General features: G+C 41.4%; 1 protein-coding gene across 1 annotated transcript; it reads left to right on the top strand.

Moving 5' to 3' along the window:
• Positions 1-13,136: 13,136 nt before the first annotated feature.
• On the top strand, positions 13,137-14,174 carry MOS (MOS proto-oncogene, serine/threonine kinase; the record flags this gene model as incomplete). The annotated part of the gene is made up of 1 exon (XM_080693546.1): positions 13,137-14,174. One exon carries the CDS (start codon positions 13,137-13,139, stop codon positions 14,172-14,174), a length of 1,038 nt encoding a protein of 345 aa, XP_080549672.1.
• Between the last annotated feature and the right edge of the window lie 712 nt (positions 14,175-14,886).

A 14,886-nucleotide genomic window follows, 5' to 3' on the forward strand; every position in this document is an offset into this window, starting at 1 on the left:
AAAATAGGTCTGGGAGTGTAGCCCGGAGGTAGAAGGGCTTCCAGGAACCCCAGTACCACCAAAAAAAAAAAAAAAAAGTACTGCAGAGAATCAGAATAGAAGGAACATATCTCAACATCATAGAGGCAATCTACAATAAGCCCACCACCAACATCATATTAAATGGGGAAAAACTTCAAGAATTCCCCCTAAAAACAGGAACAAGACAAGGATGTCCATTATCACCAACTTCCCTTCAATATAGAACTTGAAACTCTAGCTAGAGCAATAAGACAAGAAAAGGAAGTCAAAGAAGTACAAATAAAAGAACTCAAACTTTCACTATTTGCAGATAACATGATACTATACTTAGAAGACCCAACAAACTCAACCAAAAGGCTTATAGAACTGATCAACAAATTCAGCAAAGTGTCTGGATACAAAATCAATCTTAAAAAATCAGAAGCTTTCCTGTACACCAACCATAAATCCACTGAGAAAGAAATTCAGAAAACACTTCCACTCAGGATCTCCCACAAAAAAAAAAAATAAAATACTTAGGAATAAACTTAACCAAGGAGGTAAAAGACCTCTACAAAGAAAATTATAAAACATTGAAAAAAGAAATTGAAAAATATCTTAGAAGATGGAAAGATCTTCCATGTTCATGGATAGGCAGAATAAATATCATCAAAATGTCCATCTTTCCAAAAGTGATCTACAGATTCAATGCAATGCCCATTAAATTACCAAGATCATTCTCACAGACATAGAAAAAGCAGTCCTTAAATTCATTTGGAACAACAACAACAAAAAAAAAAAATAGCCAAAGTAGTTCTCAGCAACAAAAACCATTCAGGAGGAATCACAATACCTGACTTTAAAGTATACTCTAAAGCCATTGTAATAACAACAGCATGGTACTGGCACAAAAACAGATACATAGACCAATGGAGCAGAAAAAGAAGACCCAGAAACAAATCCACACACTTACAGCCAATTGATTTTTGACAAAGGGGCCAAAAACATACACTGGAAAAAAGATAGCCTGTTTAACAAATGGTGTTGGCAAAACTGGTTAACCATATACAGAAAAATTAAAATTAATCCCTCTTTCTCACTCTGCACAACAGTCAATTCAAGATGGATCAAAGACTTGGAAATTAGACCAGAGACCATTGAGGCTCCTTGAAGAGGGCACAGTTCCAACACTGCAACACATAGGCACAGATATAACCTTTCTCAACCAGACCCCAAATGCACAAGAAACTAAAATGGTATTACATGAAACTAGAGTTTCTGTACAGCAAACTGTCAAGAACCTCAATCGAGAGCCAACAGAATGGGAGAAGATTTTTGCCACCTACTCCTCCGATAGAGGACTGATATCTAGAATATACAGAGAACTCAAAAAAACTCAGCACTAAAAAAACAAATAACCCAATCAAAAATGGGCAATTGAATTAAATAGACACTTCACAAAAGATTTTTTTTTTTTTTTGCAGGTCTGGGCGTGGAACCCAGGGGCATTCGACCTCCGAGCTACACCCCCTGCCCTATTTTTTTTTTAATTCTTTATTTTAAAACCGGGTCTCACTGAGTTGCAGAGGGCCTCACTAGGTAGCTGAGGCTGTCCGCGAATAGCGATCCTCCAGTCTCAGCCTCCCGAATGCTGGGATTACAAGCGTGCGCCACCACGCCAGGCTAAAAGAAGAAATTCAAATGGCCAATAAATGCATGAAAAAATCTCAACCTCATTAGGAATCAGAGAGATGCAAATCAAAACTATCCTGAAATTTCACCTAACTCCAACTAGAATGGCAATCATTCAAAACACAACAACAAATGTTGGCAAGGATGTGGAGTACTGGGAACTCTGCAACATTGTTGGTGGAATTGCAAATTAGTGCAACTACTTTGGAAAACAGTATGGAGGATCCTCAGAAGAATGAGAACGAACTTTCCATTTGATCCAACAATACCACTTTTGGGTATCTACCCAAAAGAAAGGCAAGCAAACTACCAAACTAATGCATGTGTATCTATGTTCACAGTTTCACAATTCACCATTGCCAAACTATGGAAATAGTAAAGATGTTCATCAACAGATGAATGGATTACAAAACTATGGGATATGTACACAATGGAATTCTACTCAGCCATAAAGAAAAACACAATTACATCATTTACAAGGAAATGGATGGAACTGGAGGACATTATGCTAAGAGAGATTAGTCAGTCGCAAAAAATAAGAAATCAGATGCTTTCTCTAATATGTGAAAGCTAGGAAGAAATGAGTAGCAGGAAGAACTCTAGATGCAGAAGGAAATCCTGTAGAAAAGCAAATAAGGCGACCTAACTGAGGGGTTGGGAGGGGGAAGAGGGAAACTCTCTAAAGCACATGATGTATTTTAACAAACATATCAAAGTCAATCACTAAGCCAAGCATGGGTAGGAGGGATGGGGAAGGAATGAGGTGGGGATTGGGTAAGAACTAATTGGGTGATGTGTGCCTGTATGTCTCCAGAAGTCTTTTATCCCATTAAGATGTATGATTACAATGCACCAATTAAAAAAAAGAAAGAAATTACAGTGACAGCTGTGTCTTGTAGAATCAGCTCTCTGTGAATGGAGTAATACTAACACCCCCGCACCTCATCGATGTTAGAATTCATGTTTGTCCAGATGACTGCATACCACTTCTCCCACCCCTAGAGAACCAGCTTCGCAGTTGTTGTGCTTCTTGTGACAAAATTTGTTTTCATCTAAAAAAATAGAGAAATGTGCTGAGGCTCCTCTTACAAAATGATCACTTGTCCCTTAAAAGTACTCCCTGTAACTGTTAATCTTCAAATGTCCTTTCCCAGGCACCATGAAGAACATTAGGGTAGCAATCCTGCCCAGGTCTACTACATCAGGTCCAGGAGATCAGCCTTGGCTGAAGCCCCCATAGCGGTGTTGTGAGGTCCCTGCACCAGATCATGCAGCCAAACTGCACCTAGAACCTGAACAAATGGAAACCAGAAGATGATGAATGTGTGACGCAGCCCCACTAAGTACTATGGTGATTTATTATATGACAACAGACCCCTAATTCAGACAATAGCCTAAAAACTTTCACAGAGAAAGTTAGCTACTGCAAAGAACTAGGAAGAAAACATTAGACTTCTCAACAGCTGTTCTTAAGACTGTGAGGAGACCCACACCTGAAACCTGAAACCTTGTACAGGTATAACCTTATATGAACTGTTTCCTTCCTCAATCGTTTTCCTTTTCTCTACTTCCCTCTCCCTCTCCCCAATTTTTGTAAGCTCTTTTGAATTCGGTCCATAAAATCTTCTCCTTCCCTGCTAATGCCATTGAAAACCAGTTATACTTTGAAGTATACTCTCCCCAGTGTTTATGTCATAACATAACATAATGAAATTTAAACTGAGAGACTAAATTAGATCTCACTATTATAATCACCCTTTACATTAACAAAATAAATATTGATGGTGATATAAACATCAAAACATGGTGAAGATTAAGTGCACAGAAAACAAACCAAAGAACAGAGGAGTGTGTGTTAAAAGCACAAAAAACATGAAATAGAGCAAGGGACAATACAACCTAAAACCCAGTGTCACTCAAGATTGTGACTGACACAGTGTCCTATCTTGTAGGGTGTTTCCCTGGCCTGGCTGCTTTTGATGGCAGCTGTTCAGAGCTGGAATCACAGTTTGACTCCATCTGGCTCAACAATCTACCTGCTGTGCTAATTACACCATTCCTTTCAGTGGACAAATTATAGAAGTTACAAAATGTCTACTATTTCCTATGGGTCATCAGGGCAAATTATTGCATGGCCCTCCTGCGCTTGGACTGGACTGCACGTGGGTTCAATATGAACTCAAGTTATTAGTGACATCTGGTTGTGTAACATAACAGCCAGACACTATCATACACAAGATGTATGGAATTATACTCAGTTGAGGGGGAGGACCAGTGTGTTCCTTTTGGCAACTGGTAAATAATTTTAAAAAATAATTAGTGTATATATATATATATACATATATATATATATATTACAAATGAGATGAGTCTTCAGCTGATTGTTAGGTGTAGATAAGAGGTAGAATTTTCCTGGGATCAATCCTTAGTAAATAATAATAATAATAATAATAATAATAATAATAATAATGATAGACCAAACAAAACTTGAATCGATCCTAAGAAGAATGGGGAGATGAGCAACTGGTGAGTAGATGCCCCTTCGTTTCTTCTTGTTGTGTACAGATAAGTCACACAGTCATGCATCGCTTAATGTCAGGGACACCTTCTGAGATATGCATCATCGGGGGATTCAATCCTTGTGTGAAAACCATGGGTGCACTTACTCAAACCTAGATAATGCAGGTCAATCCTTCAACATGGTATCCTGATGCAAGCAAGAGACACAGGAAATACGAGATGGATAAGGCTGCTATTGGCTAGGTCATCATACTGTTTCATAGTTAACTCCTTTTAATAAGTAGAAATATATACTAAAATAACAATAAAATAATAATATTGCAAATATATCAATGACTGTCATTTTTATCATTATTTATAATCATGTGCTGTACTTAATGTTGTATGCTATATTTTCATGACTGGTAGCAGAGTAGGTGTTTTTTGTTTTGTTTTGTTTTGTTTTGGTGGTACTGGGGTTCCTGGAAACCCTTCTGCTTCCGGGCTACACTCCCAGACCTATTTTATATTTTTATTTGGAAACAGGGTCTCTTAAACCAGCAAGGCTGGCTTCGAACCTATGCAATCCTCCTGTCTCTGCCTCCCAAGCGCAGGGATTACAAGTGGGCGCCACCATGCCCGGCGCAGTAGGTGTGTTTAATACCAGCATCACCACAAACAAAGGAGCAATGTGTTGCATTAAAAAGTCACTAAGTGCCAGATGTAGTGGCCCACACCTGTAATCTCAGTATTTGGGAGGCTGAGACATTAGGATCTCCGTTTCAAGAACAGCCTCAGCATCCTAGCAAGATTCTCAGCAACCTAATGAGATCCTGTTTCAAATCAAAAGATAAAAAAGACCTGGTGACATAGCTCAGATGTAGAATGCTCCTGGATTCAATCCCCAGTACCACACACATAGACAATGTCACTCAGTAATAGCCACAGGATAATCTTATAGGACCACCACTGTATATGTGGTCAGTCACTGGCCAAACATTAATAAGCAGGTTCATAATGTTATGTGATAGGGTCTAATTTAAAGTTTGAAACCATAATCTTGATGTCCACAAGAATCCGGAACAACAGATTAACCCGAGTTTAGCCAAGGCCACTGGAGGTCCTCTGACAGTTGTCGGCCTCTTGCTTTCCTCCTGGATTCCTGTCCTCGCTCACCCTTTGACATCCTGGCTTGCCATGTTTAGAAACTTGCCATTTAGTTCAGAAGCCTCAAGTGTCAGGTAGGGATCATACATTACATCCTTTTTTAGTTTTTTGCTGTACCGGGGATGAAACCTAGAAACATTCTACCTCCAAGCTATACCTCCAGCCCTATTTTATTCTTTATTTTTAAATAGGATCTCACTAAGTTATGGAGGGCCTAAGTAGGCCCTGAAGCTGGCCACAAACCTGCTATCCTCCTGTCTCAGCTTCCTAAGTACTGGGATACAAGTGTGCACCACCACGCTCAGTTAAATTACATCTATTTTGTGTGGGCTCTCTTTCACACTCCCCCATTATGTCATTCCTATAACACCCAATGAAAGGATTTAATGTGCCATTTTCTTCCCTGGAGCAGATGGACTAACATGGACACCAGCCTGTCCACATGTCAGCAAGGCATTCGAGCCTCCCTAAATTAGTGCTGAATTGTTAAAGTGAATGGTCTATATGATCTGCACTAGGTATACTGGGATGATCCCAAATTTTAATTTCCCTTATGTGGATTCTGGAACCATAATATTCTGAAACACGTGAAGGAAAACCAGGGAAGTCACCATGCCATATATGGAAAGATTAGGCTCTCACACAAATGACCAAGGAAGTGGCCAAAACCTCAACTAAAGATATCTAGAGAAACAGTGAAGAGAAACCCTCCAAAAGGTACTCTTTCCATTTCCTGCCCAAGTAGGAACCACTACAGTAGTACTCCCACTTCCCACCTCCATAAGAGATAAGAAGCTGGTACTGGGTTTCTCCTCCTCTTCTGCCCCCAGAGTCACCTAAACTCACCTTGTATGGAGCCCTAACAAGTTGCCTGGTGTTCCAACACCAGAGGATTCTAGGAAAATTGTTGTAAAGTTCTCTTAGTCTCATATAATATTAAGAATCAAGCTTCAAAGCACCAAAATCTTTAAGCCATTAAGAAGCCACATCCTAGAAATAACTAGAATATTTTCTGTCTAGTAAAAGAATGTTTTAGAATAGATACAAATAAAGTAAATCTTCAGATAAATCTAGAAAACAGAAGGTCAAGTGAGAAAGAAATTATATTTAAGAAACTTAGTCAAGCTGGGCATAGTGGGCATGCCTATAATCTCAGGATTTGGTGTACCAGTATTGGGAATGGCCTAGGAAGATTTGAGAAAGCTATGATTATTAATATTTCAAAAATTGGGTGAGGGGCAAATCTGTGCAAGGACTTGGTTTCTGCCTAAAAGCAGGCAACTATTCCAATGTAACTTAACCTAGCTAAAAGTAATTAACAAGTCAATAGGAGAGGAGAACTAGGCCTTTATCTAAAGACAGATCTTAGGAGAGGAGAACTAGGCCTTTCTCTTTTTTTTTTTTATGTTTTTTTTGGGTTTTTTTTTTTTATTGGTGCACTGTATTCATACATCATAGTGGGATACAAAGAAAACTTTTGTAGACATACATGCACACATCACCAGTCAACCCCCACCCAATCCCCAACCCATTCCCTCCCCATCCCTCCTTCCCATGCTTGGCTTAGTGGTTGACATCTAGTATTATAGCAATTAATCCAAAATTAAAAATGATAATCTCACATAACAGTTTCATTTGTCTGATACCAAGCTTTTGATAACATAGAGATAACATTTCAATATTTCTTTTTGCTTTCTTTCTTACCAGAGAATATTTTTTTATTTAGGTGAAACTATCATATATTTATATATTTATTTTTCAGAAAAAAATCTATCCTAATATGGAATATGGATTCTAGATACCCAAAACGATCTCGAAAAAGAACAAAATTAGAAGATGTATATTTTCTGATTTCAAACCATCTAAAGACAGATCTACATGATAAGCCAGCTAAGACGGTAGGAGGGGCCGACCTTCATGAAAGGAGACACTTTGCCACACCTTGCTGGGGGAGGTACCTTACAGGGTAAGGGGAGGTACCTTACAGGGATGTTCACTACGTCAGAATTATGCAAACAAGATGGAGGTCATGGGTATAAAAATTCCGGTCCACGTGCTGTATCTTGGGAATGGTGAGTTGGCCTGGGCCACCCTTCCCCACCTCATGCCATTTTGGCATGGGGCTGTAACTATTTTCTGTATTTCTATTTTCTGTATTTCTATGTTTTTAATAAACTTCTTTTAATCTTCAGCAACTGTCCAAGCTATGCATATTTATTCTTAGCTTAGGACAAGAATCCACGGTTTTTCTGTTTTGGGTCGTTTTGGGTTTTTTTATGGGTTGGGGGAAAATGTGTCCTAGGACCCTCACAGAGGTTCCCGGGAAACAGTTTCCCCACAACCATATTCTCCCAAACCATATCAAATGTGACTATGTCAAAACAACACAACAAACTGGGTGTGTTGGTGCACACCTGTAATCCCAGTTACTACGAACACTAAGGCAGGATGCAGAGTAAGGCAGGACAATGGAAGTTTAAGGCCAGCCTGGGCAAATCAGTGAAATCCTGTCTCAAAAAAAAAAAAAAAAATGGGTTGGAGTTGGAGATAAATCTCAGTAGTAGAGAGTCCTTGGGTTCAATCCACAATACTGGAAAAAATATAGTCCGTCCATTGGTCACAGTGTGTCAGTTTCAGCAATAAAAAAATATTTTTTGTCTTAGCAGGGCATGGTGATACACACTTGTAATCCCAGCATTTAGGAGGCTGAGACCTGAGGATCGTGGTTAGTTAGACCTGAGGATCAGCTACTTAGTGAGGCCCTGTTTCAAAATAAAGAATAAAAAATAGGGCAGGGGGTGTAGTTCGGGGGTCGAATGCCCCTGGGTTCCATCCACAGATCACACAAAAAAATTTAGTTTTTGTCTTGATTGAATTATGTTGAATATATGAAAAGTCAAGAGTCCAACATCTCAGTGGTACACAAAAGGACAATTTGCATAAAGTTGTGTAGAGATGGTAAATGGAATAGACTATATTACAGTTAAGCCTTTCATCAAGCATACTATTATTTTCGCTTACTATCAAAGGAAAAATATAGAATTTAATAAATATCAAATGGCTCTTTCTGGCTTATAGGAGGATGCCAACAAAATGATCCTATAAGTTGTGACCAGAAGCCTTTTGCGACAGCCAAATGTCCATTTTCAGATATTCATGCACATTTTATAGTCAAGTATATGTGAAAACAGCAAGGTATATTTATTTAGGGAAGAAGTAAAAATATATTAATGTATCTTAAGAGTTAAGTCACAGTCAGGCATGGTGGTGCACACACCTGTAATCCCAGCACTTGGGAGGCTGAAACAGGAGAATGGCAGGTCGTGGCCAGCCTCAGCAACTTAACAAGGCCATCTACAACTTAATAAGACCCCATTTCAAAATTTAAAAATTGTACTAAGAGTGTAGCTCAGCGGTAGAAAGCCCCTAGCTGGGTTCAATCTCCAGTACTACCACCACCATCTTTTAAAAATAAAACAAAACAAAAACACAAAAAACAAAAACAGTTAAAACACAAATCCAAGAGATTGGCCCAGACGGCAGCTACCAACCTAGTCTCCAAATAGACAGTAGTAGGCTCCTGCACAGGCTACACCCAGGAATGTGCATGCAAACTTGGTGGGCCCCTGACATCTTGTGATGACCACAGAAAAATTCAAGTAGCTCTCCATGCATTTCACTGACATAGAAACAAATTGATGTTGCATTGCTAAGTGAAAATCCAAAGTTTAGAATAATATCAATAGCATGATGGCATAATGCCACTTTATTTTTATAAAAAAATATGTTTTTCAAGTTTTACACTGTAATCTTTATATTGAAAATCTGGGGTTTAAAAAAAAAAAAAACATGTATTCGTCCACATTTTCATTTGTTCGTTCTAAAAAAAATAAAGGCAAAAGTGAGCCCGGCATGGTGGCGCTCGCTTGTAATCCCAGCATTTGGAAGGCTGAGAGAGGAGGATCCGGGTTCACAGACAGCCTCAGCTACTTAGTGAGGCCCTTTGCAACGCAGTGAGACCAGGTGTCAAAATAAAGAATAAACAAAGAGGGCTGGGGGTGTAGCTCGGAGGTAGAATGTTCCTGAGTTCTAACCCCAGTACCGCAAAAGATAAAAATTAAAAATAATAAAAAATAAAAAGGCAAAAGCGAAGTCTCCCCGTGCTCAAATTGGAGGCGGCGCCCGGGGCCCTCTGAGGTACCCTGAGCTCAGAGCCGGGCCGCGCACTCCTGCGCATGCGCCGCTTTCCCCGCCCGTGGTCTTTGGGTTCTCTGGGTCGCGAGGAGTTCGCGGTCTTGCAAATGACTTCCTCAAGACTACTCGGTGACTCCGAACTGCGATGCGGGGTCACTGTGTGCCGAGGGGAGCCGGCCTGCGCGCCTTTGGCAGCCGGGGTGGGGACGTGGCGACCTCGTCCCGGCTTCCTGAGGCCAGGGCGAGCAGCGCGTTTCCCGGGACCGCGGGGGTCTTCCCAGCCTCCTGCCCCCTGCCCACCTCCTCTCCTCCAGCGCCGCCTTCTGCAAGGGCGGGAGCCCCTGGCCCAGAGCAGGGCCAGCCTCCCCACTAAAGCTGTTCTCATCTCTGATTAAAATCCAGCTAACAATTCACCATAGCCAAACTATGGAACCAGCCAAGATGTCCATCAACAGATGAATGGATTACAAAACTGTGGGATATGTACACAATGGAATTTTATTCAGCCATTAAAAAAAACTCAATTACATCATTTTCAGAGAAATGGATGGAACTGGAGGACATTATGCTAAGAGAGATTAGTCAGTCACAAAAAATAAGAAATCAGATGCTTTCCCTAATATGTGAAAGCTAAGGAGAAATGGGTCATAGGAGGAACTCTAGATGAAAAAGGAAATCCTATAGAGGAGGAAACAAGACAACCTAAATGAGGAGAAAGGGGGGGGGGGAGAAAAATCTCTAAAACACACAATGTACTTAAACATATCTAAGTCAACCACTAAACCAAGCAAAGGAAGGAGGGATGGGGAGGGAATAGGATGGGAATTGGGTAGGGGTTAAATCAGTGATGTGTACATGTATGTCCACACAAGTTTTTTACCCCAATATGATGTATGAATATAATGCACCAATAAAAAAAATAAAAGAGAAATAAATTAAATTAAATCGAACTAAACGAGCTATTGATTCTGGTATCTGTTGTCACATCTTGTGACAAATATGCTGTTGTTGACCTGGTGTGGAAGCATGTTAATAAAGGAGTAGACCTCCAAACCGAGAAGCTCATCAGGAGACACACACCTTTACTTTCTTTTGTTTCGTTTCCAATTCCAGGTAGCACCTGTCCTGTTAGCAACAGAGTTTGCTCTTTATCTTTGGGGGTCACAAAGGCTTATTGTATTTTATCAAATTAGTGCCAACTCTCCACATATTTAGTAGATCCCACAATGCAACGTGCTTTATATCTTTAACCTCAAAATGTAAGAGCAGAAAAATACTCAGATTTTAACGTACAGCAAAATAAATTCCTTCAATACCGGTTGGTTACTTTTAAACCAATATCATCTGACAAGTCTGTGAGTTCTTTATGGGTGTAAATCCATATGCATCGGGATTTTTTATAAGTCTCATGAGTAATGATTAGCACTTAGGTGCTACCTGCTATACAGCCTGACCTAAATAGAACTTAAACCTGTTACTCTTCCTTCCAATAATGTTAGGGTGGGCGTGTTTTCCTTATTTTTGCAGATGAGGCTACTGAAGCAGTGTGGGCTAGTAACAAAGTAGGTCATCTGGCCTCGGGGCCTTTGTTCTTAGCCATGCTAAGTTAAGACTTCCCCATTTCTGATATCCAAAATATTGTAGACTGTATGTGCAGTAACGAAATCAGGACTAAAAATCAAGAACATCATAATTTAAGGGTTACAGAGAAGAAGAAATCCATAAAGGAGATAGATCCTGCTTTCAAGTATTAATCAAATTTTGCCATATAGACATAGACTTATTATAGAATATAATTATATTTTAACTTTTATTACTAAAGTACAGCTTTTATGTACCTTTTTTTATGAACTTTTATGTACTGAAGTACAGCTCTAAAATATTCCATACTTTGTTGTTGTTGTTTAGGAAATGGGGCTCTTGCTGGTTTACCTTGAGCTCCTTCGGAGTTTTGAGAGCTACGGTTGTGAGGCACCACACCAGGCTATAGTTTACATTTTTAAATATATTTATTTTTATTAACCTGGATAAAACGCCTCAATTTTTATCCCAAAGTAATGTTTATTCTAGTAAGTATTATTACCCTAACTTTTTTCGTGAAAAGATTGAGGCTCACACAGGTTGAATATATTTAAGATGGCATACAAAGCCACACTGCGTAAAGTAGAAATGCTCTTCTAGGACCACTTGTACTTCAGGTTGCTTAGGTAAACGGATCATATTTATTAACTTACCTTCTTACTAACACAAACCAGAAGCACCATGAAATATCATAAAAATGTGATTATATACCACCTATATGCATGGACAGAACTATGGTGTTTTTTGTTTTGTTTTGTTTTGTTTTTGGTGGTGGTGGTGATACTGGGGTTCCTGGAAACCCTTCTACCTCCAGGCTACACTCCCAGACCTATTTTTATACTGTTTTAACATTTGGAAACAGGCTCTCTTAAGCCAGCAAGGCTGGCTTCGAACCTGCGCGATCCTCCTGTCTCCGCCTCCCAAGCGCGGGGATTACAAGCTTGCGCCAACACACCCGGCTCATTTTGTTCTTTTTAATCTCCAAACTCTGCTTCAAAACTTCTGCAACTCTGCGAGGCATGGTGGGGCACACTTGTAACCCTAGCACTTGGGAGGCTAAGACAGGAGGATCACAGGTTCGTAGCCAGCTTTGGCAACTTAGCAAGGCTCCCAGAAACCTAGTAAGATCCTGTTTCCAAATAAAATAATAAAATTGGGCTGGGTGTGTGCCTTGGAGATAAAATGCCTCTGGATTCAATCTCCAGTATAAAACAAGAAAAGAAAGAGAGAGAAAAAAAAGAGAAGTATGCAATTCATTTGCTGTGAAGTCTTGAATCTCTTGCAAGTCAGCTTACCTGGTGGGCTGAATTGCCTTGGAAAAGATTGCTAAGAAGTCAACGTGTTGATAAAAAGGCTTGCTAATTTGCTGTATAAATAAAATAGGGTCATGGAATTCTCTTTTCCCTGATGAAACTAGATGGTATGTGGTTTGACCTGTATCTATTCATATCAATTACTTTAAGGTGGCAGTTTCTAAATCCTATGAGCGTTGCACCCTAGTAAGTGATTCAACAAATGTCTGTTATTTATATTTCAACTCTTGCATCCAGTAACTGTTGGAAGTGATTTGATGCCTTGGAGAATAACAGTAACAATCATTATAGCCTGCAAAGTGCCCAGCAATTTCATTGTACCCAAGAATTGATAATGTTCATTGGAAGAGACTTGAAAAAGCCTACTTTACTATGATTAAAGGATGATGGTGGTTAAAAGAGGGGCGGAGTTATGGGGCAGCTCAGTGCTGCTTATCCGGGGAGGCTGTTAGGAAAAGAATCACTTTAAATGCGGAACTGCAATGCTTTCATGTGAAAGGGATTGTTGTGCTAGGTGATACAAACCTGAGCTGAACGGCAGCACAGATGTATCTCATTCAAAGAAAACAAGGAGGAGGAGAAAAGCGCTGGGGTGGAGGAAGGAGTAGTCAGCCATGTTCCCAAGTTGCCAGGGCTGTTCCTGGTCTTTGCACTTGCCCTGGCAACCTCAGCATCCTCTCGGGGAGTGTGATGCCTTCGCCTCTGGTCCTGCGCCACTTCCTCCCAGGCGAGCTCTCGCCGTCGGCGGACTCACGACCCTGCAGCAGCCCTTCCGTGCTCCCTGGGAAGCTGGTCCTGGGGGCTGCTCCTGCCCGGGCCCCGCGGCTGCCACGCCGGCTGGCCTGGTGCTCCATTGACTGGGAACAGGTGTGCTTGCTACAGAAGCTGGGCACCGGAGGGTTTGGCTCCGTGTACAAGGCGACTTACCATGGTGTCCTTGTGGCCATAAAACAAGTGACCAGGAGCACGAAGAACCGAAGGGCATCCCAGCGGAGCTTCTGGGCCGAGCTCAACATCGCAAAGCTGCGCCACAACAACATAGTGCGGGTGGTGGCTGCCAGCACGCACACACCTGCGGGCTCCGACAGTCTAGGAACCATCATCATGGAGTTTGGGGGCAACGTCACTTTACACCAAGTCATCTATGGCACCACCCGCCACCCCGAGGAGGAGGTGGGGGACTCTAGCCACCTCGATGGAGAGCAGCTAAGCCTGGGGAAGTGTCTGAAGTATTCCCTGGATGTTGTGAGCGGCCTGCGTTTCCTCCACTCACAAAGCATTGTGCACCTGGATCTGAAGCCAGCCAACATTCTGATTAGTGAGCAGGATGTCTGCAAAATTGGTGATTTTGGTTGCTCCGAGAAGCTGAAAGACCTGCAGTCCCTCCAGACTTCTCACTACCTGGGAGGCACGTACACCCACCGAGCCCCAGAGCTCCTGAAAGGAGAGAGGGTGACCCCCAAAGCCGACATCTATGCCTTTGCCATCACGCTCTGGCAAATGAGCACCCGGGAGGTGCCCTACCGCGGGGAGCGGCAGCACGTGCTCTACGCGGTCGTGGCCCACAACCTGCGCCCGTCCCTCGCAGCCGGGGTCTTCAGGGACTCTCTCCCGGGGCAGAGGCTCGCGAGCACCATCAAAGCCTGCTGGGAGGCCAGCGCCCTGCAGAGGCCGAGCGCAAACCAGCTGTCTGCGGACCTAACCTCTTTAAAAGCCGAACTTGGCTGACTCCCTACCTGCATGAAGATGAGTTTCTTTGTTCTATTTGTTTTTAAAGAAGTAGAGATGTATAAGAAAACATATTCATAAAACAGATTTTTGGAAAATAAAGTTACTAAAAGCGCCTTTAGTCTCCAATGTATTTCGAAGACAAATCGCGAAGCTGTAAGTCTCTGGTTGTAGTCCAGGAGTAACTAACCTTACTTTAGATGCTTTGTAGGCTTTTCTTTCAGAGAGCAGTGCTTACCTTAACAATTGTTCCACAGTATAGCAGGTACTCAAATTTGTTCTTTACCACCTAAAATTATTTTATTTTATTTTATTTTTTGATGGTACTGGGGTTCCTGGAAGCCCTTCTACCTCCGGGCTACACTCCCAGACCTATTATATATATTTTATTTGGAAACAGGGTCTCTTACGCCAGCGCGGCTGGCTTCCAACCTGTGCGATCCTCGGTCTCCACCTCCCAAGCGCGGGGATTACAAGCGTGCGCCACCACGCCCCGCTACCACCTAAATTTAAACTAGTAAGTTTACTTACTCCCATAACAAAATCAGTAAAAACGTTTTTTGTGTGTGGTACTGCGATTGAATTCAAAAGCATTCTGCCTTCTACTTCTGAGCTACACCCCTAGCTCTTTAAATTTTCTGTTTTGAAACTGTGTGTGTGTGTGTGTGTGTGTGTGTGTGTGTGTGTGTGTGTGTGTATGTGTGTTCTACTG

The sequence above is a fragment of the Muscardinus avellanarius genome (genome assembly GCF_963383645.1).
Source record: "Muscardinus avellanarius genome assembly, chromosome: 4".
Lineage (NCBI taxonomy): Eukaryota > Metazoa > Chordata > Mammalia > Rodentia > Gliridae > Muscardinus > Muscardinus avellanarius.